The sequence below is a fragment of the Myotis nattereri genome, assembly GCF_964212035.1.
Source record: "Myotis nattereri genome assembly, chromosome: 11".
Taxonomy (NCBI): domain Eukaryota; kingdom Metazoa; phylum Chordata; class Mammalia; order Chiroptera; family Vespertilionidae; genus Myotis; species Myotis nattereri.
The window spans coordinates 58,688,857-58,715,851 of record NC_138086.1 but is presented as its reverse complement, the minus strand read 5'-3'; the positions used below and the strand labels follow the sequence as shown (position 1 = coordinate 58,715,851).

At 44.2% G+C, this 26,995-nt stretch overlaps 1 protein-coding gene across 1 annotated transcript in view; it reads right to left on the bottom strand.

Moving 5' to 3' along the window:
- Positions 1-26,995, bottom strand: part of DNAH11 (dynein axonemal heavy chain 11) — a 195,230-nt gene that overhangs the window by 85,605 nt on the left and 82,630 nt on the right. The window contains exons 41-52 of the mRNA XM_081102597.1: positions 24,385-24,535; positions 21,295-21,426; positions 18,226-18,399; positions 17,085-17,289; positions 15,629-15,794; positions 14,840-14,942; positions 12,128-12,367; positions 11,526-11,687; positions 11,075-11,268; positions 5,810-5,972; positions 4,670-4,793; positions 4,113-4,255 (exon numbers count right to left, since the gene is read on the bottom strand). Coding sequence (XP_080958723.1) covers positions 4,113-4,255; positions 4,670-4,793; positions 5,810-5,972; positions 11,075-11,268; positions 11,526-11,687; positions 12,128-12,367; positions 14,840-14,942; positions 15,629-15,794; positions 17,085-17,289; positions 18,226-18,399; positions 21,295-21,426; positions 24,385-24,535 — 1,957 coding nt within the window. The remainder of the gene's footprint in view (positions 1-4,112; positions 4,256-4,669; positions 4,794-5,809; positions 5,973-11,074; positions 11,269-11,525; positions 11,688-12,127; positions 12,368-14,839; positions 14,943-15,628; positions 15,795-17,084; positions 17,290-18,225; positions 18,400-21,294; positions 21,427-24,384; positions 24,536-26,995) is intronic.

Here is a 26,995-nt window from a genome sequence, read left to right as displayed (position 1 = left end):
TATCTAACTCCAAAATAAATGCTAACTTGCACAAAGATATATACTAAAAAATGAGACTAGAAAGAAGACTAAACACCAGTAGAGATCACTAGAAAACCGATCTCAGCTTTGGTAAGCCTGCCTAAACAGATCACAGGAAACACATACAGGAAAAGGCTGATGGATTTAACAACATAAAAATTTAAAATTTCACACGATTACTAGTGAGTACAAGGATCTCAACAGCTACTGAAAGGAATGCAATAGGTAGAGACGTCCTTGACAAGATATCTATCCTGAAGCAAAGACCAACAGAAGACAGAATGGTGAAACATTAGACACATCTTCATTAATATAAAAGTCAAAATTCTCACTACAGCCACTAATTATTGAATATTCTTCTGCAGACTTACCAAAGCAATGAGGGATAAGAGCAGATAAGTAGAATATTAGGAAAGACAAAGTACTACCTGCAGGCCTTATGATATTAATGGACTTACAGAAACTATCAGAGAGGCGGTGAAATGGCTCGCTATAAATAAAAATCAACACCTCTCCTATACACAAACAATCCACCATAAAAAACCTTATGAAAGGAATATTCCATCTACAAAAGAAATTTATCATAAAGATTAAATTCTCCCTAGTATAAAATTAGCCTTCAGCATGACTTCAATCAAAATCAAAATGCACTGTGTTTAGAATTTGACAAAAACGATTCTGATGTTTATCCAGATGTATAAACAGGTTAGAACAACAAAGAAAAACTAGACAAGAAAGAGCAATTAGATATTAGATATAAAAATGTATAAAAAAATTTAATAATTCACATACCAGGCTGGGATCAGTAGTAAAGAGGCGTATCAAGAAGAGAGAATAGAGGATCTAGAAATAGATCCAAATAATATGGCTATTTGGCAGGTAATAAATAATAATGGTGCTTTAAATCAGTAGGAAGAAATGCATGATTGTGAGATTAAAAGATCTTTTTGGATCCTAGCCAGTTTCCTTTAGAGCATCAGCCCTTGGACTGAAGGGTTGTGGTTCGATTCTGGTCAAGGGCACATACCTGGGTTGCAGGCTCGATCCCCGGCCCTGGGGAAGGCAACCAATCAATGTGTGTCTCTCACATCCATGTCTCTCTCTCTCTGTGTCTCTACCTTTCCCTTCCACTCTAAGAAAAAAAAAAATCAATGGAAAAAAATATCCTTGGGCAAGTAGTAAAACAACAAAAACAAAAATTTTTAAAAAGATATCCTTTTGGGGAAAAGTAACCTGAAACTCCTCAGCTCACTCTATCACACATTCACTTCTCCAGACTCCCTGCAGGTAGAGGTGGCATGTGATACACCTGTGGCCTGTAAGATATCAGCTTGAGCTTCAGGAGGAAGCTTTGGTTTCGTGATATAAAGAGCCCAAGTCTTCTTCCCGCCTGGAAGCAGGAGGCATGGGGAGGAGCGCGGGAGGAGAGAGACGAGGAAGCCAAGGTCTATAAGGGGATCGCTGAGCTAGTCTGGACTCGGTGAGTGGGACGCTTCATTCTCTTATTTGTTATCCAATTGAGTACCAACGGCTTCTAGTGAAGTGTTTTATAATTTTGGAGAGAAAAACATGATCCGAAATTTCAAGAAACCCCCAGACCCATAAAGGAAAATGCTGATTAATCTAACGTAACAACTTTTTAAAACTTTAAAGTTATGAACAAATAAACACACATATATACATTTAAAAGGCAAATGAAGAACGGGGCATATCTGAGGCACATACATAAGGCTAACTGACATAGAGAGAACTCTTATAAACAAAACCAAACACAGTTCGGTGGAAAGTCGGCCCATTGTGACTTGGCCTCAGAAGTTACCCAGCAGCACTCCGCCTTACCCGCTCAGAGTCTCTGACTCAAGAGGCCTTGGTGGGAAGGGCTGGGGGATTTGCATTTTTAGCAAGTTTCTAGGTGATACTCACTCTGCTGCTCTGAGGAACAGACTCTGACAACCAGTGATTTACAACATGCCTGTCTCAGATGCTACTACTGTACTTGTTTTGCTATTTCATGGAGAAAATTTGATGCATATCTATACAATCTATCTTGTTACAACCTGGCAAACATATTCTTAGTGACATTTTTGATGAGGAGAAAACTTTGGGCAACTAAACTGTACGTTCTTATCTTCTAACCTCAGCACAGAATTGCTAGTGAGATTAATATGGAATTTGACACAGTGGGGTGGAAGGAAACCTTACAATTACTCTCCCCCTCCAAGCAGAGGTATACTCACGGCTAATGTCACTGCCTCGTCCCTCTCCTGTGTGCCCCAGGCTGTCACAGCCCTGGAACTTGTCAATAACTTGACAGGCGGACAACATTAGAAGTAGCAAAGTAGTAACTTTTCTAGGCTGCTAACCATTTTTATCCTAGAAAGCCGGAATTTTCCTTAAACTGGCATCCTGCCATGAGTTGGGGGCGTTTCGTGTTCCGTTATAATACTTGCTCTTCATTGCTGCCGTTATTTGGTTCTATTCTATTTCTATAAACTACCCTGCAGCATAGAGTTGTCTAGGGCAGCGGTCAGCAAACTCATTAGTCAACAGAGCCAAATATCAACAGTACGATTGAAATTTCTTTTGGGAGCCAAATTTTTTAAACTTAAACTATATAGGTAGGTACATTGTTATTAACTTAATTAGGGTACTCCTAAGGCTTAGGAAGAGCCACACTCAAGGGGCCAAAGAGCCGCACGTGGCTCGCGAGCCACAGTTTGCCGACCACGGGTCTAGGGGGAAGGACCTGGGGTTGAGCCTCAGGTCATCTGAGTAATATTACTTGCCCTCAAGAGCTGATATCATTCACTTCCTTAGCCCAAACTTCTCCCACTGCTCTCTAAATGACTTACTGCCTCCCTTCCTCATCCCAATTTACTTTCCCAGTCTGACTGACCTAGTTCTCCTAATACAAAGTCTTGGGTTTCTCCAAATATCTACTGTGCAGTCCACCCTTATTCTTTGTTGTTGTTGTTAATCCTCACCTGAGGATATTTTTTTCATTGATTTTTAGAGAGAGTGGAAGGGAAGGAAGGGGAGAGAAGAGAGAGAGAAACATCCATGTGAGAGAGAAACATCCATTGGTTGCTTCCTGCACATGCCCCGACTGGGGCCAGAGATCACACCTGCAACCCAGGTACATGTCCTTGACCTGGAATAAAATCTAAAACACTTCAGTGTGGGGGCCAATGCTCTAACCACTGAGCACACCAGCCAGGACATATTATATACACCCATATCCTATATAATAAAAGGCTATTATGCAAATCAACCAAACAGCAGAACAACTGGTCGCTATGATGCATACTGACCACCAGAGAACAGAAGCTCAATGCAGGAGCTGCCCCCTGGTGGTCAGTGCACTCCCACAGGGGGAGCGCTGCTCAGCCAGAAGCCAGGCTCATGGCTGGTGAGCGCAGCAGCAATGGTGGGAGCATCTCCCATGCAGCAGTGCTAAGGATGTCTGACTGACAACTTAGGAGCAGGCCTAAGCTGTCAATCAGACATCCCCTGAGGGCTCCTGGACTGCGAGAGGGTGCAGGCTGGGCTGAGGGACCCCCCGAGTGCATGAATTTCATGCACCGGGCCTCTAGGTTTTATATAAATTCTATTTCCTCCCCTGAAAGTTCTTCCCCACCCCATCCTTTCCCCATGAATTTCAATCCACACTTGAAACAAGGCACACTGCTTCCTCTGGCAGAGCCTAAGGCATTTAGGAAGGACACGGAGCTCCTCTGTAAACCCCGCACTGCTTACATCGGCCCCGACTACAATTATTTGTGAGGGCTCTTATCTCCTGTCATAGTGTCAGCTCCTCAAGGACCGAGAGCACGTCCAGTTCAACCGCGTGCCGCACAGCCCACGCAGCACGATGCCGTGTAGGAGCTCAGCATCACGGGAAACCTTAGGCAGGTACACTCCACACCTGGGCCTGCAGAAACGCAAATGTCCTTTCACACTAATGACTGAATGTGTCGTTACGGAACGAATGTGCCAAATTCAAACTCAGGACATAAATCCTGAAACTGAACCACAGCAGAGTGCCCAGTGCAGGTTTTAAATAATATGCCAGTAAAGCAAGCGTCTCTTACTTTGAGCTGTAGCCGCACCCTGGCCAAAAAGAACTGCCAACAGTTTTCTCTGGAGTCCGCCATGCCCAGGCCACGGACTTCACTGCGGATTCCGGAAATAATCTTGTCCACATCTTCATCGCTGAAGAGATCGGGGATGTCTCCTGCCCCCAAAGAAGTAAGAAGAGCTACTGAAAGACCCTCACAATTTAAATGTTAGATAATGATTTTTTTAATGGTCAAAATGCTTTACGATACACAGTTCAGCTCAATGGACAAAATAAGACTGGGAAAATCAGAAATGCCCTTTTCTCCTTTTTTGCATTTACAAGACACACAACACACTGAACTCGTACACGTAGGAACAACATTTACTCCACCGAAGGCCCCTCCGAGCACCTCACCTCCGTGAGCACACTAAGAAAGCGATGTACTGCAAATTAGTTAGGTTTATAGGTTTCTCCCCAAAAGACTGCCCTGGCATCTCGAAGACAGACGATCTCTCTTCAAAGTTCACTGGGACTACAGACCATTTGTCATTGGGGAAGATCTTTCAAGAAAGGTGTTGGTTTAATCACCTGATGCCAGCAAGTCATTAATCAGCACGAGGAAGCTCTCATCTAGAACCTGGGCATCTGTCAGCAGGAACACCATGGGCATGTTCTTGGCTCCGGTTCGGATGAACAAATTGGCTAGATCTACCTGTAAGGAAAGGAGGCCATCACTCATGTTTTGTTAAAATGCTGACGCGATGCAGGGAGTGTGTGCGCGCGCGCTGGTAAGGACTGAGTGACTATCACAGGAGAGCTGCCTGGTGTACTCGCCATCTGCTGACATGCTCTTTCCTCTCTGGGACCTGCTATGGGGGCAAAGAGCATGGCATCACCTCCAGACCTGGTATGAGTGTGAGGGTGTCACGTCTGTGGCTTTACTGGCGCAGAGGGATGAAAGCAGGCTGCTGCTGGGGGGTTCCATTCTGGGGGCGTAGATGTGAACTTGGTGAAGCCTCGGTCAGGCCAGACAGTGTAGGGACATTTCTGCTCATTTTGATAATGACTGTCTAGTTCATTGAAAACACTTTTTGTTTTGACTATTTAGTTTCGTTCAGTAATACTGAAAGCATGTGCTTTGGGGTTTTATGTTTTAAAACAGCACTTGCCACAAATTCTAAGTACTATTTTGTAGGTAGGGTTGTGATTAAAAAGGCAAATTTTTAAAACGCATGCATTTCTTGAATGTGTTTCCATTGAATTTTATGGTCATGATCTTAACCAAAGTGGAAAGAACCTATTTGCACTTATAAAGGTGGAATAAAAAAGCAAAGGTTTAAAGACGGGTGAGTTTCTTGAATGTATTTCCATTGCATTTTAGTGTCATAACCTGATCCCACGCGGGAGGAATCCCTGTGCACTTGCAGATGCAGTGCCTTCTCCCTCCTTTACACGGGAATGTTAACAGTGCTGCACATCAGGTGTGGTCTATGCAAAGGAAGCAAGTATGTAATAAAATATTTTCTGAGCCAGGACTATAGGCGTAGACACCGATAACCATCCATAAACATTTACGATGCCTAGTTTGACCATGAAGGAGAAAAAGCCAAAGGGATCAAATTAAATCCTCTAAAGGGATTGCCCTCCCCCTCTGCTGGGTGGAGAGGCCTTGGCCAAATCTGGGAGTCAGAGTTGACGAGGGGAGGGGGCCCCCCCACTTTTACTCACCCGGAGCTCTTGGACCCCGAAGCCTTGGGTCAGGGTGACCTGGAAGACCTCCAGGCTGCACATGTGGGCCGCCAGCCGGGACAGGCTCTGCTTGCCGCTGCCGCCCACTCCGATCAGGAGGGCATAGCCCTGAGGCGCCCGGAGGATTCGGCTGATGCGACACCTGGTGAGAAAAAGCGCACCCACCAAAGCGGGAAACCTGGGACTAGGGCTCTTTCATTTTTTAGATAAATATTTAGACGCTAAATTCCAATGTTTCTTCCAATCTTTTAGTTCTTATTCTTCTGTTTCCCCATCAAAGATGCTGCCTGCATCTGCCCTCGCAATGTTCGCCTAACAAACCGTCCTCTGCTAATAGCATCTTGGACTCTCTTACTGCGTAAGCACCCTCCACCAAAACTCGAGAACCACATACAGGTCTTTGATCAATGCCTCGGATTTCTTTGATTAGCAAATATGATCCCACCCTTCCCATCAGCATCCATGCAGGACAATGTCAAAGGGAGAATGTCTTTGTGCCAGAAACCTTTGCCATAGAATTAATTTGGAAAGAATGGATTTGTTTAGACCGCCAAACCTCGCACAAGCGATTTACTTCACGCAGGTTAAGCAATCGCCTCTTTTATATGATTCTTACTTCCTTCACACCAAAGCTTTCCCTGGGCCTCAAACACTCTAGAAAAATTGCTAAAATCCTTCAGAATCACCAAATTAGATTTCCAGCAAGGCCAGCTAATCCCTTGCCCTATATTATTGAAGAAATTCTGAATGCTGAAGCTGTTGATATTATTGCTACATTTAAAAACAGGAATAAGTTGGCTTTACCATGATCAAAACATGGGTTTGGTTGAAGAAAGACATCATAATTATGTTGTAGATATTAAGAAAAACAACAAACAAAATATAAACATATGGATACCAAATCCAAAAAAAACCACCAAAAAAAACCCAAACTGGACACCATGGCGCTAGCTCGAGGTTGCTTTTCTGAAATGAACTGAAACTGCAGGCCTGACTGGTCCACACAGACGGTTTTTTACAGAGCGCTTTTTGAAAAAATGAAGCTGGGCTGGGGTCACTCAGACTAGGACCACCACGCGTGAGCATTTCCCGAAAACCTTCAATAATTGAAAAGATGGTGTGTTTTTTTAACAAGCTCAGCCAACCCTTAGATTTTACTGAATGTGACCACACAACAAAACCACCTTGGGAAAGCTGTAAAATTGCTCTGACACGAGTGAAACCCCAAGTTACAAAGAGGGTTTTCATGTCATTTCAGTGTACGCTTTGAGGTTTGCACCTCACTGGACTCTCTAGGCAGCCACGGCCCGTTCTACCACACCCGAGGACACACTCCGAAGCCACCTGTGACTCAGGGAGTCAGGGAGCTCAGATTCCCTGATCAAAGAAACAGCCTTCCGTTTCAGGCCCCTGAGCGCTCCCTGTGGAAGGGTTACATGAAGACTCCCACAGCGTCAGCGGGAGGTCCCTCTCGCCTGAGCCCCCTCTCGCCTGAGCTCCCTCTCACCTGAGCCCAGGCATTCAAACAGTCAGTGTAGACCTGCCCCACCAGACACAGAGTTACTAGTAATGTAGCTACCACCATGGTCATAGATTCCAACTAAAATTGGGTAATCAGGGTGTTACAACTGCAAAGGGATAGATAAAACAATCAATACTTGGCATGCTTATAATGCAGAGGCCTCACAATTTTTCTTAGGCACTTTGGGTTAAGCATTTTAAAGAGTAGATCTTTTCAAAAATTGAATTCCCCACATGTTTTGGTCTGTTTGGATGTCCTTCCTCACATACTTCCTTCTTTCTTGACTGACTTTTAATCACGATTTCATTATTTTAATCTTTGCCCAAGTACCACTTACTAAAAAGACCAGTGTTATTAACTGAATGGTATCCCCTCCAACTCATATGTTAAAGCTGTACCTCAGAACATAAGCTTATATGAAAACGGGGTCATTCCAGAAGTAACTGGTTCAGATGTCATTCTAGAGTAGGGTGGGCCCCTTATCCAATACAACCGGTGTCCTTATAAAAGGGAATTTGGACACACACACACAGAGGGAGAACGCCACGTGAGGACTGGAGTTAAGCCAAGGAACTACCAGAAGCTAGGAGAGAATTCTGACCCTTCTGACACTTCAATTTCACACTCTTTGCCTCCAGAACTGTGAGACAATAAACATTTACTTTTCTAAACCTCCCAGTTTGCGACATTTTGTTACAGCCGCTCCAGCAAACTAATACAGCCAGTGAGACATGAATGTGACTAGTAGAACAGCATTGGCCCAAAAGTGCAATCGATGGAATCCCACACAGCAGCAGCCAGGACAAGCTGCTCAGACTTCAATAAATCATGTCATTCCCATGCTACAAATCTGTCCAAAAGCATCTCACTGAACTTAGAGTAAAATCAAAATATCTTTGAAAAAAGAGATAGAGGAAGACATAAACAGATGGAAGAACATACCGTGTTCATGGATTGGTAGAATCAACATCATTAAAATGTCCATACTACACAAAGGAATCTATAAATTCAACACACTTCCCATTAAAATACCAACGGCATACTTCACAGATCTAGAACGAACTCTCCAAAAATTCATCTGGAATAAAAAAGACCCCGAATAGCTGCAGCAATCCTGAGAAAGAACAAAGTAGGTGGGATCTCAATACCAGATATCAAGCAGTATTACAAAGCCACTGTTCTCAAGACTGCCTGGTACTGGCACAAGAACAGACATATAGATCAATGGAATAGAATAGAGAGCCCAGAAATCAGCCTGAACCAATATGCTCAATTAATATTTGACAAAGGAGGCAAGAACATACAATGGAGTCAAGATAGTCTCTTCAATAAATGGTGTTGGGAAAATTGGACAGATACATGCAAGAAAATAAAACTAGACCACCAACTTACACCATACACAAAAATAAACTCAAAATGGATAAAGGACTTAAATGTACGATGGGAAACCATAAAAATTCTAGAAGAATCCAAAGGCAACAAAATCTCAGACATATGCCGAAGCAATTTCTTCACTGATACAGCTCCTAGGGCACTTGAAACTAAAGAGAAAATGAACAAATGGGACTACATCAAAATAAAAAGCTTCTGCACAGCAAAAGAAACCATCAACAAAACAACAAGAAAGCCCACTGCGTGGGAAAACATATTTGCCACTATCATACCTGATAAGAGCCTAATCTCCAAAATTTATAGGGAACTCATACAACTTAACAAAAGGAAGATGAACAATCCAATCAAAAAATGCGCAAAGGATCTAAATAGACACCTTTCAAAAGGGGACATTCAGAAAGCCAAGAGACATATGAAAACATGCTCAAAGTCACTAATCATCCGAGAGATGCAAATCAAAACAACAATGAGGTACCATCTCACACCTGTCAGACTAGCTATCATCAACAAATCAACAAACGACAAGTGCTGGAGAGGATGTGGAGAAAAAGGAACACTTGTGCACTGCTGGTGGGAATGCAGACTGGTGCAGCCACTATGGAAGACAGTATGGAGTTTCCTGAAAAAACAAAAAATGGAACTCCCATTTGACCTTGTGATTCCACTTCTAGGAATATATCCCAAGAAACCAGAAACACCAATCAGAAAGGATATATGCACCCCTATGTTCATAGCAGCACAATTCACCATAGCTAAGATCTGGAAACAGCCTAAGTGCCCATCAGTAGATGAATGGATTAGAAAACCGTGGTACATCTACACAATGGAATACTATGCTGCTGTAAAAAAGAAGGAACTCTTACCATTTGCAATGGCATAGATGGAACTGGAGAGCATTATGCTAAGTGAAATAAGCCAGTCAATGAAGGAAAAATACCACATGATCTCACTCATTCATGGATAATAGAGACCATTATAAACTTATGAACAAAAATAAATACAGAGGCAGAGCTGCCTCAAACAGACTGTCAAACTGCAGCAGGAAGGCTGGGGAGGGTAGGGGGTCAGAACGGGGGCGATAAGAGATCAACCGAAGGACTTATATGCATGCATATAAGCCTAACCAATGGACATAAGACACAGGGGATTGTCAAGGGCAGGGGGAAAAAAGGACACATATGTAATACCCTTTGTAATACTTTAAGCAATAAAACTAAAATAAATAAATAAATACATAAATACATAAATACATAAATACATAAATACATAAATAAAATAAAATAAAATAAAATAAAAATAAAATAAAAACATCTTCCCCTGGTTACAAGGAAGCACCCTGCAGAAGTGAGGCCCATTCCTGCTTCTCTAGCCTTGTCATATATGCACATACTGCTCCCCTCGCTTTTCTTGCAGCTGTGATAACCCTCTTTCTGTTTCTGAACATTCAACTGTGGGCCTACAAGAAGTTTGCCTTCCCCCAGAATGTTCTTCCTCCACATCTGTCCATGCCCAGCTCTTGCTTATCATGTTGATCTCACCTTACATGTCACCTCCTCACACAGATACTCAGTTCCTCTTTAGGAATCCACATATTTTATTTCTCAGAGTCAACCCATCCTGTTTCTCAGTGTGACACATCACTTTCTGACACTTTTCTGCTTATTTGTTCATGTCCTTGTACATATCCATATGAATCACTAAGATGTAAGCGCACCTAGAAAACGGACTGGACTGTTTGCTGCTCCATCCCCAGTACCTACGACAATATCAGACCACAGGGGCCCTGCAGATGCCCTATGCTCAGTGCACTGCATGAGGTGCCCAGTCCAGGAGGTGAGTGAGAGCCTTGACAGCCAAGCTCTACACCAGGACACAGGCCTTTTCCTAATTGTCTGTCAAGAAAACATGCTCTTCCCCCCTTTTTTCCTAATTTGCACAAAAACACTGAACAGACTGGCAGTGTTCCTGTTGAGCATGCAGTAGCCACTCCCTAAACATGCTTAATCAGTGAAAATCCGTTTACGTCCATCCTGTCTCTGCCACTTAGGGACTTTATGACTTTGAAGGGGTCACCGGTCTTCTTCCTTGTTAATATTTTACCTAACAGGGTAGATTATGTTGAAATTATGGCTGTGATGACACTTCAGAAAGAAGTGGACCATGTAAGACATTATTAAGATCGTGACAGTTTATGACGACACTACATTTTCTATTGTATGGGAAACGATAGAAAGAACTGATAGCTCCGAGTGCTCAGTACGACCCGTTGAAACACAATGACTATGGGTACCTTCACTTTGTACAAAAAGCATTGTGACGAGTCAACTCACACGTGGTGCATGGCATCTTCAAATAAGACGAGGTGCATGGCAGCATTCAGTTCATTGTAGTTGTCCAGCGACTCTGTGAGAAGCGCCTTCAGCCCCTCCCAGTCCTTCACTGGCAGGTAGCATGGGTCTCCCCCACCACTGGCGAAGTGGCAATAGATGAGGGGCTGCTGAAGCAGGACATGGATGTCTACACCCTGCAGGAGGAGGAAGAGAAAACATGGTCATGCCAACCATCCAGAATGATCCATCTGGAGGCAGCATGGCCTAGCAAGGGAAAAGCGTGGAGATCAAGCCATGGGTAGGTGGATGGGATGTTCCCATGTACAGAACGATTGTATTCCAGAATCAGAGCTGTTTGAGCAAGGCAAGCATTTACACATCTTATTCCCATCCATAGGCAACGCCAGTCAGTGCCGGAGCGAACAGTGACCTCTGACATTCCTCCACTTACTTCAAAATATTTACAGGCGGTTTCCAGCAATTTTTTCTGAAACAAATCACAATCCTTTGTGTCCACCAGTTTGTCTCCATAAACACGAGAAGATTCATGAAGCCACAGGCGTATTAAATCGTTTGAACCCTTTAGACATTCAGGAGATGCAAATAAAATCCCCTAGAAGGCAAAATTTTAAAAAATTAAAAATTCAGAGGTGATAATATTCCAAGATAATTTCCTTTAAGATCGTCTTTAATGAATTTAGCAATTTATTGAGTTAAAAAAAAACCCAGTATAATAGTAGCACATATATATTAGTAGTTTCACTCTATGATAAGCAACATTTTAAAAATTTACCATCTTATACTCATTTTTAGGAATGTAACTAAGACTGTATTTCAAGAGCTAGCCCAGGAACTAAATACTGCATCTGAGAACTTGTGCCTATTAAGTCCTCCAACAAACCCGCCATACTTACTTCCCAGAGGAGTGGATGGTATAAAATGAAAGAATACGTAAATTGCAGGGTGTTAAACTAAGTTATGTAACGGAATGCCATGAATATGACTAGATTCATTCCTCCACCTGAGATGCATCACAGAGAGCCGTCCAGGTACCTGGAAGACGCTGGACAGGTCTCTCAGGTTAAAGAGGTAGTGGAATCTAACAGCCGTGGGTACGAAGTGACGTGCCATCATCGCATGGACCGCGACTGCTGCCTGTATCAGCGTGGGGCCGCTCCTGAGAACTGATGGACTGAACGCTTGCTGCTGGAAGTGGAAACTAAGGATGTGGCTGTAGATGGTGTTCAGAGCATCCAGGGATGGAAAGTTGAATGCAAACACTGTGAAATGTCTCTGGAAAGAAAAACACAAAGGAGGGTTGTAAAAAATAGGAATTATCATGGTACCAGTGGATTTTCCCCAAAAAGCCTTATTTTTGTCATTTCATCTGTGCTCATTGCCATTTAACTTTGGAGTGCCGTCCACTCTGACTCCGGGCCTGGATGTGTAACTTGACAGCCAACAGGATGAACTGGAAGTGGCCGTGTGACAGTTACTGTCATAGGCTTGTTAAAGTTCTACCTTTGTCCTGAATTCTACACCCCTTCTAATGCATAAGACCCATGAAGCAGAGCCACATGTCTCAATAACTCCAGCTGACAAACAGTAACTCACAGACACGTGAATGAGCCCAACCAAGAACATCACTCACCTCACCGACCCCCGCTGACTCCAGGTAAGTGAGTAAGCAATACTGACTGCTGTATGCTGTTGTTACAGGTATGTCATTGTCGATGATGGTGGCGATTATTATGAAAACGCTTATATGCACACAAAAAACTGCACATAAATATTTATAACAGTATATTCATAATTGCCAAAATGTGGCAGAAACCAAGGTGCCCTTCCATAGGTGACTGGATAAACAAACTGTGGCACATCCCTAACAATGACTATGATTCAGTGATAAAAAAGAAAGAAGCTACCAAGCCAAGGAAAGACATGAAGGAGCCATAAATGCATATTTAAGATAAGTGAGAAAAGCTAATCTGACAAGGCTACATACTATAAGATTCCAACTATAGGACATTTTGGAAAGGTGCAACTATGAAGACCCTAAAAGGATCAAGTGGTTGCTAGGGATTTGTGTAGGGGCATAAGGGTGGGGAGTCGTGGGAGATGAATAAGAGAAGCACAGGGGGGTTTTAGGACAGTGAAACTATTATGTACTAGTACTAGAGGCCCGGTGCATGAAATTTGTGCACAGGTAGGGTCCCTACATCTGGCCAGTGATCAGGGCCTATCGGGGCCTTCTGGCTGCTAGCCAGGGCCTCCCTTCCCCAGCTGCCAGCTGCCAGCTGGGGCCCTCATTCATTCCACGCCACCCCCTGGTGGTCAGCACACATCATAGTGAGCGATCGAACTCCCGGTCTCCCGGTTGAACTCTCAAGGGGACAATTTACACATTAGGCTTATATATATACTAGAGGCCAGTGCACAAAAATTTGTGCACTCAGGGGGGTCCTTCAGCCTGACCTGTGCCCTCTCGCAGTTTGGGACCCCTTGGGGGATGACCACCTGCTGGCTTAGACCTGCTACCTGGGGGGATTGGGCCTAAGCTGGCAGTCAGACATCCCTCTGGAAGCCCGGGAGCCCTCGGGGGATGTCCACTTGCCAGCTGGGAGCAGGCCTAAGCTGCAGTAGGACATCCTTAATGCTGCTGAGGAGGCAGGAGAGGCTCCCACCACCACCGCTGTACTGGCAGCCATCAGCCTGGCTTGTGGCTAAGCAGAGCTCCCCCTGTGGGAGCGCACTGACCACCAGAGGGCAGCTCCTGCATTGAGCATCTGCCCCCTGGTGGTCAGTGTGTGTCATAGTGACCAGTCATTCCCAGTCTCTGCTTTTAGGATCAATTTGCATATTACCCTTTTATTATATAGGAGTGCCTGGCCAGTCTGGGTGAGGGGCTGAGGTCTGTTTTCAGGCTGGCCAAGCCCCCCAGTGGTGACCCTCACCCCATGAGGGTGTGGCCATCCTGGGTGAGGGGCTGATGGCTGTTTGCAGGCTGGCCATGGCCCCCAGCCACCCAAGTTCCCAGTGGAGGCTGGCTGGAAGCAGGTATCTGGGATTTATTTGTCTGCTATAATTGAAACTTTGTTGCCATGAGCGGAGGCCACAGCCGGCTCCGGGCAGGTGGGAAGCTTGGCTTCCTCCATTGCCCAGGCAACCAAGGCAATCAAGCCTCCTGCTTGCTCCAGCTCCGTGGCTGCCGGCCGCAACCTTGGTTGGGTTAATTTGCACATAGTCACTCTGATTGGCTGGTGGGCGTGGCTTGGGGCATAATGAAGGTACAGTCAATTAGCATCTTTGTCTTTTATTAGTATAAATGATAGATAGAGGATGATACTTCAATGGTGGACACCTGTTATTAATTTGCCAAAACACATGGAATGTACAACACAAAGAATGAACTATAGTGTGTACTTGGACTTCAGATCATAATAATTTATCAGTACTGGCTCATCATCTGTAACAAATGCAGCACACTCACACAGCTATTTCCAGGAGGGTAAAAGGAGGCTGGGAGCGAGGGAGTGCATGGGAACTCTACTTTCCGTTAAGCTGCTGAGACAGTTTGTGAACCTAAAACTGCCCTAAGAAAGTCTAATAATTTAAAAAAAAAAAAAAGCTTACATGCTTACATGCTTAACCAAATGTTCAGTAGTCGCCCTAACTTGTACTCAAAAGCATCAAGAATGAAGACCCACAGTGTCTGAGTTTGGTATTTAGGGGCTATTTGACAGAGAGCAGGACTCAACCCCCTACCTGGAGTCTGGGATTGATTGTGAAACTGCCCACCATCGGGTTCATGCAGGCCACGTACTGACAATTGTGGATTTCTTTAAGCAGCACCTTCTGTCTATCATACCTGAGAGACAGAAAACAGAACCTTCAATCTAAAAACTAGAGATGACAGACAGCCCAACAAAACCCACCAGTTCAGACAAGACTTCATCACCAATTGTCTCCTCTGATCTTTGCAATCGCTCTATGATGCTGAGCGTGTCAGCGTCATCTCAGGGACATGAAAACAAACTCTTGGAAAACTGAAGGCGACACAGCTCCTTTGTTGGCAGAACCCACATATAGAGCCGAATCAATACAGGCTACTGCTGCTTATTGATTCTCAGGTGACTCTATTTCTGGTCAGAAATACCCACAGCGAGGCTGGGGGTCTCCCTCGAGTTAATGGGGCGGGGGGAGGGACGGTGACTCAGACCGCAGCACCAGATATTACCAGATGGTTACATCCCGCAGAACAAGGCCACGCTTCTCTATGCAGTTTAGTGTGAATTAACGTATTAAAGAATCTGATGTGTAAGCCAGACAGCTTATGTTGCTAGAATGCTTTTCAGTTCAACTCTTCCCAAGATACAAAGGGAATCTGTGCCACTGAAGATGATGAAAAGACGATACAAAGTGAAACCCAAAAGGTATCACAGGAAATGCTCCTCCTCAGAAGAGGAAGACATCAGGGTATTCCATTTGCAAATGTTTTCCCACAGTAACAATAATGAGACTTCAGTGGAGAGTAAAACCCAGAGAATCATTTACCAGTGCCCGTAATCAATGTGCTGTCGAATCAGAGTGTGGGGCTGAACGGTGCCATACGAGTCCACTTCGGGCATGTTCATGTCGTCGATAAAGTAAACCAATTTTTTATTTCCTCCTGGGCCATAGTTGCGACCGGCTTTTTTCTCTAGAGGTTTCTCCAGAATTCCTGAAACCAACATAATTCTGTCCAATCAGGTAAGATGTAATCTTCTGTCCTTAGTGCTTTTTTAATTTTTCTCTCATTTCTGTCCATTTCAACCCCTCTTTGGCTTCAAATATCACCTCCCTGCAGGCTAATACCAGAGCTGGGCCTCTGGTCACCTCCTTCTATGTCAAGTTCTCTTGCCAACCTCCCTCCTGTAGCCAGAACTCATCGGCCTATTCTTTCCTGGACAGTCAACATCTACAGCCTGATGTCACAGAGGGCGTCGCAGACAATGCCATTGCTGACCTGGGCACCTTCCTCCCCTGCACCCACTTGAGTGCATGGGCCAGCCTCGTCTCTCAGTCCTTCTCTGTCACCCTTGCAGGAGCATCCTGGGACAGCTCAAAAGAGTCCCCCACACCTCTCTCGGGCCATTGGAGTGCAGAAGTACAAGAGGCTATTGCATGAAGACACTCTGCTGTGTATACATCCAGTTATACTTCTTCATGTGCCTGTATGACTTTGTGTCAATATATTTGAGAGAAAAGTATGGGTGTAGGAAATCCTGAAGAGTGTGTGCCTGGGATGTGGTATCTAATTATTTGTCAACTCTCCAAACACAGAAACCACATTCAGGGCAACTCCGCAGGTTTAATAAACAACTGAACAGTAAGTTTTGCTGTCCCCTCCCCCAATATAACCCCATTAATCTCCTGAACCAAGTGACAGACCTACCAATATCAGCCCTTTCTACTACTTCTCCTCTGCTTCCAAAGTCTACTTTGCTTGCCTTTCCTAACTTAGAATGCCCCAAATCTGTGTGGTTCTTTTGATTATATTGACACATTTATTCAACAGTCTAAATTTCTTCTTATAGTTCTCCTGGGATTTAATTAAAAGCTCATGGCCTGTCATTTCATCAACACAGTCTGAATGATTTTCTCCTAAATCAATCTCTTACTTGAAAAGGTAACCAGCGCATTGCTCTTTGGGCGCATACCCTCAGAGTGGTCAGGCCCCATAAACTGACTAAAGGAAACCCAACAGTCTAGAGGTAAAGCAATGAACATGAGTGATGTCATGCTGTCCTCACAATAATAGCCCCAATAAAGACATGAGTGATAAGAAAAGCCAAAATCACAATATCTGAACAAAGTAGATTTACCCAGAATGGTGATAAGTAAAAATTCCTCTGAGGCCTAAGAAAATGTCTAAAGCCTAGAGAAAGCCACCATCTCTCTGGGTTGCATGTCACGGCCTTGACCGTTTCTGATCTCTTGTCCCTGGAAGGTAGACAAGAGGAACACTTACTCTGTAGAGCTGCAGACGTTGTGTGGTAGTTGAAAGGCACGCGGGACACCACGTAATCCTCAGAGAGACTCGCCAGCGTGTCCCCTATGAAGACCGTTTTTCCCACGCCGGCATATCCTACCAGCATTAGCGGTTGTCCTTTCTCAAGCAGTAACTCCGTGAAATATCTGAGACGAGTTGTCTCTGCTGTGTGAACCAGAACTCTCTGCAGGGAAAAGACAGAATGAGAGAGGGGTCAGAGAGAGACACTCCAAAATTTTAAATCTGAACCACCATAGTCACTTTAGAACTGAGGTCCAATGAATTCTTAGTTCACGTTAACTCCAGTGGGAGAGATCCCACCTATTTTTTGTTTTGAATTGTCAGAGTTTAGACATCATTGCTTGAGAGAGCAACTGATTTATATTTTCCAATGTAAGTACTAGCACCCAAGGCTCTCCATTATAGAATTATCTAACCTCCACCCAACCCTGTGTTAGACATACAAGGGAATACAGTAGAAGTTTAAGAGACTGTCCACCACCCTTTAGTTGCTAACAAAGCATTTGAAAAGTCAAGCCATACAGAAGTGAAAATTGGCAGCAGGGCTTTGGCCCAGTAAGGTTAAGTGATCAAATAGCTAGACACAATCCATACAAAAGGAGTGAAGTGTTGGGGGAGACAGTTTGGAGGCAACAGTGGCAGAATTAGAATACGACTGAAAAATAACTGGACATAAGTGAAACGTAGAAGAACAGTTTATGAAGAGAAATAATAAGAAAGAAAGTTCTATTTAGGTTTGTCTGCTGCTGTGTGAATTTTCAGCTCAAGTTGAGGAAATTAAACATTCATTTTATGGCTTTTTTCAGGGCGGGGAGGGTTAAAGGAAAGAAGTTAAATATAAACGTGCTATCTAAAAATTTTACTATAAGGTCAGAAATAAGAATCCACTGAACTACAGAAACATGCCTCCAATTTTTAACAGAAGCCACAAAGTTTCTAGGAAAATACAGAGAAAGCAATTACTACAGAAATAAGTTGAAATTTTTATAAAGAGGTTGCAGAAATATAATAGCCACTTCACTGTTTCTATAATGGAGACGGTTCCCCCTCAGCTCAGCAAATACGGATAGCGTGACCGTGCCTACATTCTGCACCCTACCTGCAGAGATACATCTGGATCCATAGTAAATGTGGGGATTTTGTCCGTCCATGGCAAAAATTTCTTAGTATTGTGGTCCAGGTAATAATCGAAGATTGTTCCCTGAGATGGAAACTTCACTGCTTTCATCTCTTTGTGCCACCACCGACTGAATTCAGCTTGATGACCAGAAAGCTAAGAAGAACAAGAGGAATCCTTCTTACAGACTTATAGCTAGTTCTGCACACACACAATGCCCCTCCAAATCCTGCGAGCACACAGTGTTTGCAGAGTACAGTCTTAATTACCAATGGGACTGAGTAACTGACCCAAGGAAAAGAAATAACTACAAGTAAGTTATAAAGAATAATATTATCAAAGGCAGAAAGCTGTACTTGCTATACATCCATCAGGTACAAATTTTCTGGAATATTTATTAACTTAAAAAGCAAGATAAGGTTAGGTGAACTTTAAATTGCCCCCGGAGTTATTCAACTGAACGAGGAGCTACTCTACACATTACCATGCTACCTACCATAAGGCAGTGGTTATCAAACATTGGTGCTGATCTCTTTAAAGAGATAATTAAGTATTCACATCAATGGACGGTAAATGAGAAAATGAAGAACAAAGGAACACTTTATAAAACTGGTAAACATGGTGGTGGCAGAGGTTAAGCCGATAAATGCAGAAATAAATAAGTTAGACATCTTGAAAGTGAAGTTTGCTGTAAGTGATAATAATGGGGTGTATCTATTTTAACTGGATGCTCAGAGCAGCCACCGTTAGGGACAAGCACAGATTCGGGAGAATGCTGCTCCGGGCACCAGGAAGAATCTGTTGTGCTCAAGACACTGGCTAGTGCGGCTGGGGGGAAGGGAGTGGCAGAGGGAGGAGGCGGGAGGGGTAGGCAGGGCCAGATCCGGAGGCCTCATCCATAGTATTAAAAATTTTAACTTCATCTTAAAAGAAACAGAAATCCAAATCGGTAGTTCCAAAATAGTCACAGGATGTAAAGTCCAGCATAGGGAATATAGTCAATAACATTGCAATAACTATGTATGGTACCAGTGGATACTGGAAACATCAGGGGGAACATTGTGTAAAGTATATGATTGCCTAATCCCTGTGCTATACACCTGAAACCAATACAAACTAATATTAAAAGTAAACTACAATTAAATTTTTTTTAAAAGGTGGGAAAGCAATAGAAATCCATTGAAGTGTTAATTCTAGAGTATACCACATAATTCAGTTCACATTTTAAAATGCCACTCTGGCTGCTGAGTGGATAATGGATTATGGGCGAGCACAGAGGCAGAAAGACAGTGACAAGGTTACTTCGGAAGCCAAGTGAGAAATGACAATGGCAGTTGCTGGGAGTCCTGGGAGGGCTGACGTCAGGCCTATTTTGGAAGTTGTCTGCGATGGCCGGGGTTAAGAACAGGAGTCCTGAGTCCGTCCTTTGCAGTCGGAACCTCGGATATTAGGTAGCTGTGTGTCCTCAAGCAGGCTAACTAGTCGAAGTTTCTGTTTCTTTTTGTAAAAGGAGAAAGAGGACAGCTGTACCTGTACGTGTAGGTTTGTCTTCTAAGGGTCAATGAGATAGCTTACTAAAAGCCCTAAGCACGTGACTTGCAGAAAGTAGGCACTCCAATTTGTTGAACTAATAGGTGGCTATCCTAAGAATATTTCTGTGTCTGCTTCATTCATATTTCCAACCTCAAAACCTCTCTTTTGAATGCTTCATAGTTAGGTCCCTTTGGAAAATTTAAAGATGATGATAATGACAACTAGTAAGGAAGAAAGTGTCTGGGAGAGGACGATGACCATGGTGGTGCCCAGCTTCTAGCTTGAAGGCTGCCACGTTCGGAAATTGGAAAGATTTCCGAAAGAGGACCATCTGGGAGGAAGGTGAGCTGTAGGGTCTGCAGCCCAAAGATCTCAGCTGTCAACATCCTACTCATGCAATTTCCCCTGGGCTCCCAGTTTTGGGAAAAGGAAAACCTGTGGAAAGCACTGATAAAATCCATGGGGGCCTGGGGAGAGGGAGAAAGTCTACAGGAGGTCTCCATGCAGAAGAAACCCACAGCCATTATAAATGGTGCTTCTGAGAAAAACCTTGTGAAATCATACAACACCCATCCTTGAAACTCTCACTCAAAGCCAAGGGCTGTTCTTCTTTAAAGAGCACGTGGAGATTACGGCAGGAAATGTGGCTTCTGAGAAGGGTCAGACTAAGACCTAGGAGGCCAAGCGAATATCAAAGTTATTTATAGACATGATCTGTGGTACTCTAGTGGCGAGAAGCCAAACTGGGCCACAGGTGATAGCAACCATGTTTGTTACGGCCTACAGTGAATAAACCAACAGAAACATGGGTCACTCTTGGCCGTGACGCCTTCCGACTGAAACTCCCTGCTCACATCTGCAAACATCTGGGAAACCTGGAAGATGTGTGCCATCTGTTTTTAATGCCGAGGTTCCGGGGCACCTGTTGAAGCCCAAGCTAAGCCCAGGACAATCTCGATATGTTGTGCTCTTCAATTAAGGCCACAGGGATGGAGAAGAGGGGACGGACTCCACGGCTGTGTTGTAACTGACACTGAAAGGATCTGGTGACGCTCAGACATACAAATAAGGAATAAGGAAGAGTAACGTGCCCCAGGTTTTAAACTGGAGCGGCTGGCAGGAGCGGCTGGCAGGAGCGGCTGGCAGGAGCGGCTGGCAGGAGCGGCTGGCAGGAGCGCTGAGAGTCGCTTAGGGAAAGAAAGAACAAAGAGGAAGAGCCAATCGGGGGGTGGGGCGGGCAGGTGTAGAGCCGTTTCGGGCACACTGTGGCCTGGCTCCAGGGGCAGGTGCACACAGCCTTGAGCTCCGGAGGGCGATCCGGTGGGAGGCTATGGATCTGGCTTTGTCAGCCAAGGTCAGAATCATCAGCCTGGATGAGTTCGCCTGGACAGTGTCCCGGCTTAGGGGAGAGCGGGGCAAGGAGGACAGACCTGCGTCACATAACAAGAGCACAGGGGTCACACGTGGTAACCACCCCGCCCAGGGAAAGCTGGCTCCGCGAACCAGTTGTAAACACACCTGGTCTTGCAGCAGGGTGCCTCCGAAGGCCCAGACACAAGCGAAGACAAAATAGACTTCGTACACTTCTTTGGGGCTGTCGGAAGGTACGTTTTCCGGAGTCAACAAACATTCCAGAAGAGCACAAATCGTCTAAAGACCAAGAAACAGCCATTCATTTAGGGCAGCATATTTTTCCAACCGTGGGGTACGTTCACAAGACATTAACAAATCCACTTCATCCTGAAGAGCGTGCACGGCTGTTCCCAACTCTGTGACTTGTACGTTGAGAGACAGGAATGACTGCCTCGCGTTTCTGCATCGATGGTGGAACACCTTTGCCACTTTCAATCAAACTGATCTTCTAAGTAATAAACTATTAAATTAAATTCTTGAATTATCCAATTAATAATCACTGTAACAAATGGGAATACATATAAGCAAAAAAAAAATAATGATAATGGGGATACTATATATATGTATGTATGTATGTATGTATGTGTGTGTGTGTGTGTGTATATATATATATATATATATACTCTCCTTTTTATAAGTAGGGAGTCAGACCACACAGAGTATTCTACAGCCCTAACTTCCTACCTTCACAGTAGAAACTAAAGACATCGTTTCTTCCCAGGAAGCGTCCTACATCATCAGGAATGAATGAATGAATGAATGAATGAATGAAGGTCATTGGTGGGAGGGCTTTCTGAACTGTCTCCCTCCTGCTGTACATCTAGATACCCCACTTTCCCCTAGTGCTTCCGCAGCCGTCTTCCCACCTGTTGTCATAAATATAGAAAGTCAACTGGCAGCCTCGGCCTGTGGCATTTTGTCGGACGTCAGACTAAATTTAGCCTTGGACGAAGCGCTGTTCAGGAACTTGTTCTCCATACCCTCCAGGGGAACCCCAATGTGCTCTGCTGGGGTGAAACACACCCCATGGTCAGGGTATCAGGTCAGTAATGAGGGGGGCATGGCTGCTGCAAAGGCCATTCCCATAGGAAATAATAACCAGTAATCACTGTGGTTTTGACCTAGTTCTCTATAGCACAAAACAGTTGTCATGAATTAGCTTCGTCACAGACCCTCCAAACTCTTGACCCCCTGCCCCTGGCTGTTGGAGACAGCAACAGGTTCCTGTCAGTACCATGTGCACAGCAACGCACGCTTTCACACAGCCAGGGAGGCCTGCCTTCCCTCCCAGCCCTGAACGGTGGCGAAAAGCCAGGGTGACGTGGAGCAAGGATCCTGGAAATAGCTGGGAAAGGCTTTTAATTTTAATAGGTAACTGCCTGTTCTATTTTTCCATCTTCTCTCTTGATTGCCAGCATTTTATATTGTGTTATGTTTGCCAATTTAAAATCTTTTTCTCCTAGAAGAAAACTCACCGATTTGTTATCAAGAAAAATAGTGTTCAGCACGGAGGCTTTGCTATTTCTGAGTGGAAGCCATGCTGGTCAAAGGAACTGTTCAAATCGAAACAAAAAGACTGGAAGGTCTCAATGTTAAGTGATCCTTTGATCTGAACACTCTAATAACTTAGGTATTTTTTTACATTTTCTCCCAAACACAGTACTTAGAACATATTTTGAGCTCCGTGTCAGCAATGAATAAAGTCATACTTCAGTGCATAATCTGAGTTACTACACCTTACTGAACTTAAAGCAAAGAAGTTTCGTGTGCCAGGAAACACAGTACATTCATTTCTTAAAGCAGTCACTTTACGCTATTCTCTTTGAAGCCCATTTTTGTTTCAAATCCCTGTCATTATAAGTCATCACAGAAAAGAGACTATAGTATAAAACAGCTAAAAAGGAGCTGAGGAGAAAATGCCATTCCTGAATACTACAAGAGGAGGAAGCGAGAGCAAAAGTCCTATTAATTCCTACGGCCTATTTTCACACGACTCTTGAAGGAACAGGTTCACACCACAGAGAATCACACAGATACACAAGCCGACCCGGGAAAGAACACAACCAGGTTTCTTACAAGTACGACACCAGAGGAAGTCCAATTAGGCTGCCCGCATAATTAATTCATTATGAATGAATGCAGACCTGCCTCCAGCAACAAATTACACCTCAGATAATTACCGGTGAAGACCAGCCTTTACTTAATTGGTGTGTGAATTATCCCAAAACCTCAACTTTCTCTTCTTATTATGCTGCTGACTTTTTCTCATTTAGCTTCAAACAAATTTGGTAACAGTAAGTTAATGGTAACAAAGTACTTTGAAAACAATTTTGCTCCTATAAGGCAAAAAAAAAAAAAAAGAGAAAGAAAAAAAGGTTTCTAATTATCAATCCTTTGTGAAGTTTTATAGTTATAAAAGGCAGGCGATCGTCCCTCATGCTGAGACTCAGATCACAGCCTTCATTTCTGTGTACTGTGAATTATTTCTATTTGCTTCCATGACAACGTATCATGCCCTTCGCTCTTACCAGCCGTCTCACAAGTATTTAAAAAAATTACCCTGGTAATAATGGCCTCTCATCTACAGTGAGCTGCCTTTAGGAATGTTCTGGGGAGTGAAGGGGAGAAAAGAAGGAGAGGGGAGGGTGGTAGGCCGGTGGGTAACGACACCCATGGGGTAGAGGCCAGAAGCTTTCTCTCTCTCGGTGGTCGGCATCTTTAATTACAGGGATATTTTGCAATAATAATAATAAAAAAATACTGAACACCTTTTCTGGGCCAGTTATTTAGAATAGAGAAAAAGAAATAAGGCTGTTACCACTTTGATCTTCATATTTTATGCAAATATACTTGGGAGGAATACATGATTCAATACAGACATATTCAGCATCTACTGTATGCTAGTCACTATATATATCTTTGGAGATATAAAAGTAAGTAAAAGGTAGCTTCAGCTCTCCAGTTCACAATCTTATGAAAGAGGCTACACACCCAAACAATAATAGAAGGTGACAGGTGTATGACAGGGTTTGCAAAAAAGCCCTGGGGATCATGGGGGCTAGAGAACGAGGGGTTGGAGAAACCTCAGCTCCAGAAATCTCTCCATCTTCTAGAAAGAGCAACCCCTCCTGTGGCCTTGATCAGGCCCCTCCCGCCTCAGGACTAGGATGGCACACAACGTAACGGAAGACACACCTGCACCAGGCTGCTCTCGGGAATGGAGGTGATGGTTTTGAAGCTCGTCCTCAGCTTATCCAGGCACGCAGGCACGTACTTATCAAAAAGAATCGTTAAGTTGGCCTTTTCTGATTGATGCTGCCTTCTGTCGATCCAGCTGGCCACGTACCTGAGGAAGAACACAGCAAAGCGTTTCCTGAACCCTGGGCTTGGAAAGCAGAACTTCTCCGGCTCAAAAGAGCCCCCTCCACACAGCGTGGTGCAGCATTTCAGGGACACGTGTAGTGAGCTCATCCTATTTCTGAAGCTGCAAATATTTTAAAACGACCCTTTAAAAAATATTTAGAGGACTGAAACTTCCACACAGGGTGGGCTGTATTTATGAAAGCAGCTTAGGATTTTTCTAGATTAATCTTGGCATCAATTATCTATATATATAAAAGCCAAGTCACTAGAACAACGGAACGACCAGTCGCTATGACATGCACTGCGTTGGCCAACCAGCCCTATCGGCACCCAACCCTGATTAGGGGCGGGGCTGGCTGGACAACCTCCTGCGTCCCCTTCCCCTTGCTGGCCTAGCCCCTATGGCCCCCATCGGGGTGGGCCAGCCAGCCCCCCCCCCTCCTGTGCATAAATTCATGCACCAGGCCTCTAGTTTAGTAATAGAAAATCAGAAATAAAAAGTTGAAAATTCCATATAAGGCTATTTCAAAGTGGATTTTTCCCCCCACTGGATTAAGGGCTGATAATGTGTTTCTAATACCTGGCTCTGAATTGGTATCTCATTCTTGGGTACATGCTTTTTTATCTGAAACATATATATTATCAATTTTGATACAGTATTTCTAACTTCTTCATAAAATAATACTCATGAATGAAACGAAGCATGGCTCTGTAGCATCCACAGTCGCATCCCCGGGGAGAAACTGTATGATGTTAAATGAAAAATAACTGCTCAAAAAATTCTCATTCAATAGGAAGCAGCGATAATAAATACATTCAGCTGCCCGCAGAGAAGTCGTGAGACCACAGCAATTACCACTATACCCTGCTTTAAGCAAGTCCGAGTTCACATTTTCAGTATCAGAAGAAACGAAGGCAAGATGATTAGCTTATAAAAGGCTCCCTTTGATTTTCACACGGTTTCACAATAGGGTTTTATTAAATATTTAACTACCCTTACACTCTTATTAGATTTACAAAATATGAAATGTCAAACTCTTTCAGGTCCAAGAGGAACGGTTTCAGTTGAAGTCCGGTTCATGATGTAACCTGAGAGAGCATATCTGGGTGACGGCGACAGTGGGGAGCACGGGACAAGGAAACAATGGACAACAGGTGCTAGCTACTGGGACCGAGGCCGGGAGGCCATACCTACCCTCAGCTGCTCATCCTACTGCACCAGCTGCCAGAGTGGAATCTGAGTGTCCAGAGCTTATTGTTGCTGGGAAAGGGGCGGGGACTGTTGCAGGGGTGGTGAGCCCTTTTTCCTGCCAAGGGCCATCTGGATATTTGTAACATCATTCTCAAGCCATACAAAATTCTCACCTTAAAAATTAGCCTTTTGTATGTGGTCAATAGTCAGGGTTGGAATCTGTCGTAGCGGACACAGCAGGAAGTCATCAGAGCTCTCTACAACTGGCTCCTAAGAGCCAGCGTCAGGTTCTCTGTCATTCTCAGTGGCCTGGACAAATGCCAGAAGTTCCAAGGACACTGCTGGCCAGCAGTGTATGTCGGTTATATATTTCTGAATCTTTATGTTTATGGGTATACAGCGCCCCAAAATGAAAGGATGGGGCCACAGGGGTAGAAGATGACAAGCTCAGCCAATGCGGGGAGAGGATTAGGAAGACAAAGCCAAAAGGATACTTTCAGCCATGCCAGGGGGTGAACTGCGGAATAGTCATGGCACCTACGCCTGCAAGGACAAGACGGAAGGACTACGAGTGTCTGGAAGGAAAGAATCTCAGGGAGAGAGCTAAGAGGAGCTGTGACCTGCAGTTGGGGGACACAACCATCCCGATGTGACCCTGTGGGGAGGGAGCCAGGAGAATAAATAGCATGACCTCATCTCCTCTCCTTCTCATTTCCTGCCAGGCTCCTCACTGGCCAAAGCAACCAGAGGCCACAGGGCCAGGAGCCCATTGGTGTGGCCCACACAGGCGGCCTGTGGGCACAGAAGAACCAGACACAAAAACACCAGTCCCAGCACCTGCTCGCTTGCAGAACTCAGACACTGCACAGCGCAGTGCGAGTGCTACAGGAGGCGACAGGTGACCACCAGGATGGACCATGGGAACTGAGAGCATGTGAAGAGTAAGCAAGTAGCAGAGTGAACTTGTTCTAAATCTTTAAAAAAAAGCATTGCCACGGCTCATGGATGCACATTTGTGTACAAACACACATATGCTCACTAAGTGATATATTTATATCTAAGCACTCCATAGGAGCTCTTGTTATTTATTCACTTTTTCAACAAATACTGGTTTCTTAACATGTACAAGGTGTGAAGAGGATAATGTCCAACTGAAAATGACAGGCACACAGGTGTTAATTATCTTTAAATGAGTCTAATTAAGTAGCTTTAAATTGAATAACTAATACCTTCTTCAAATGATCATATAAA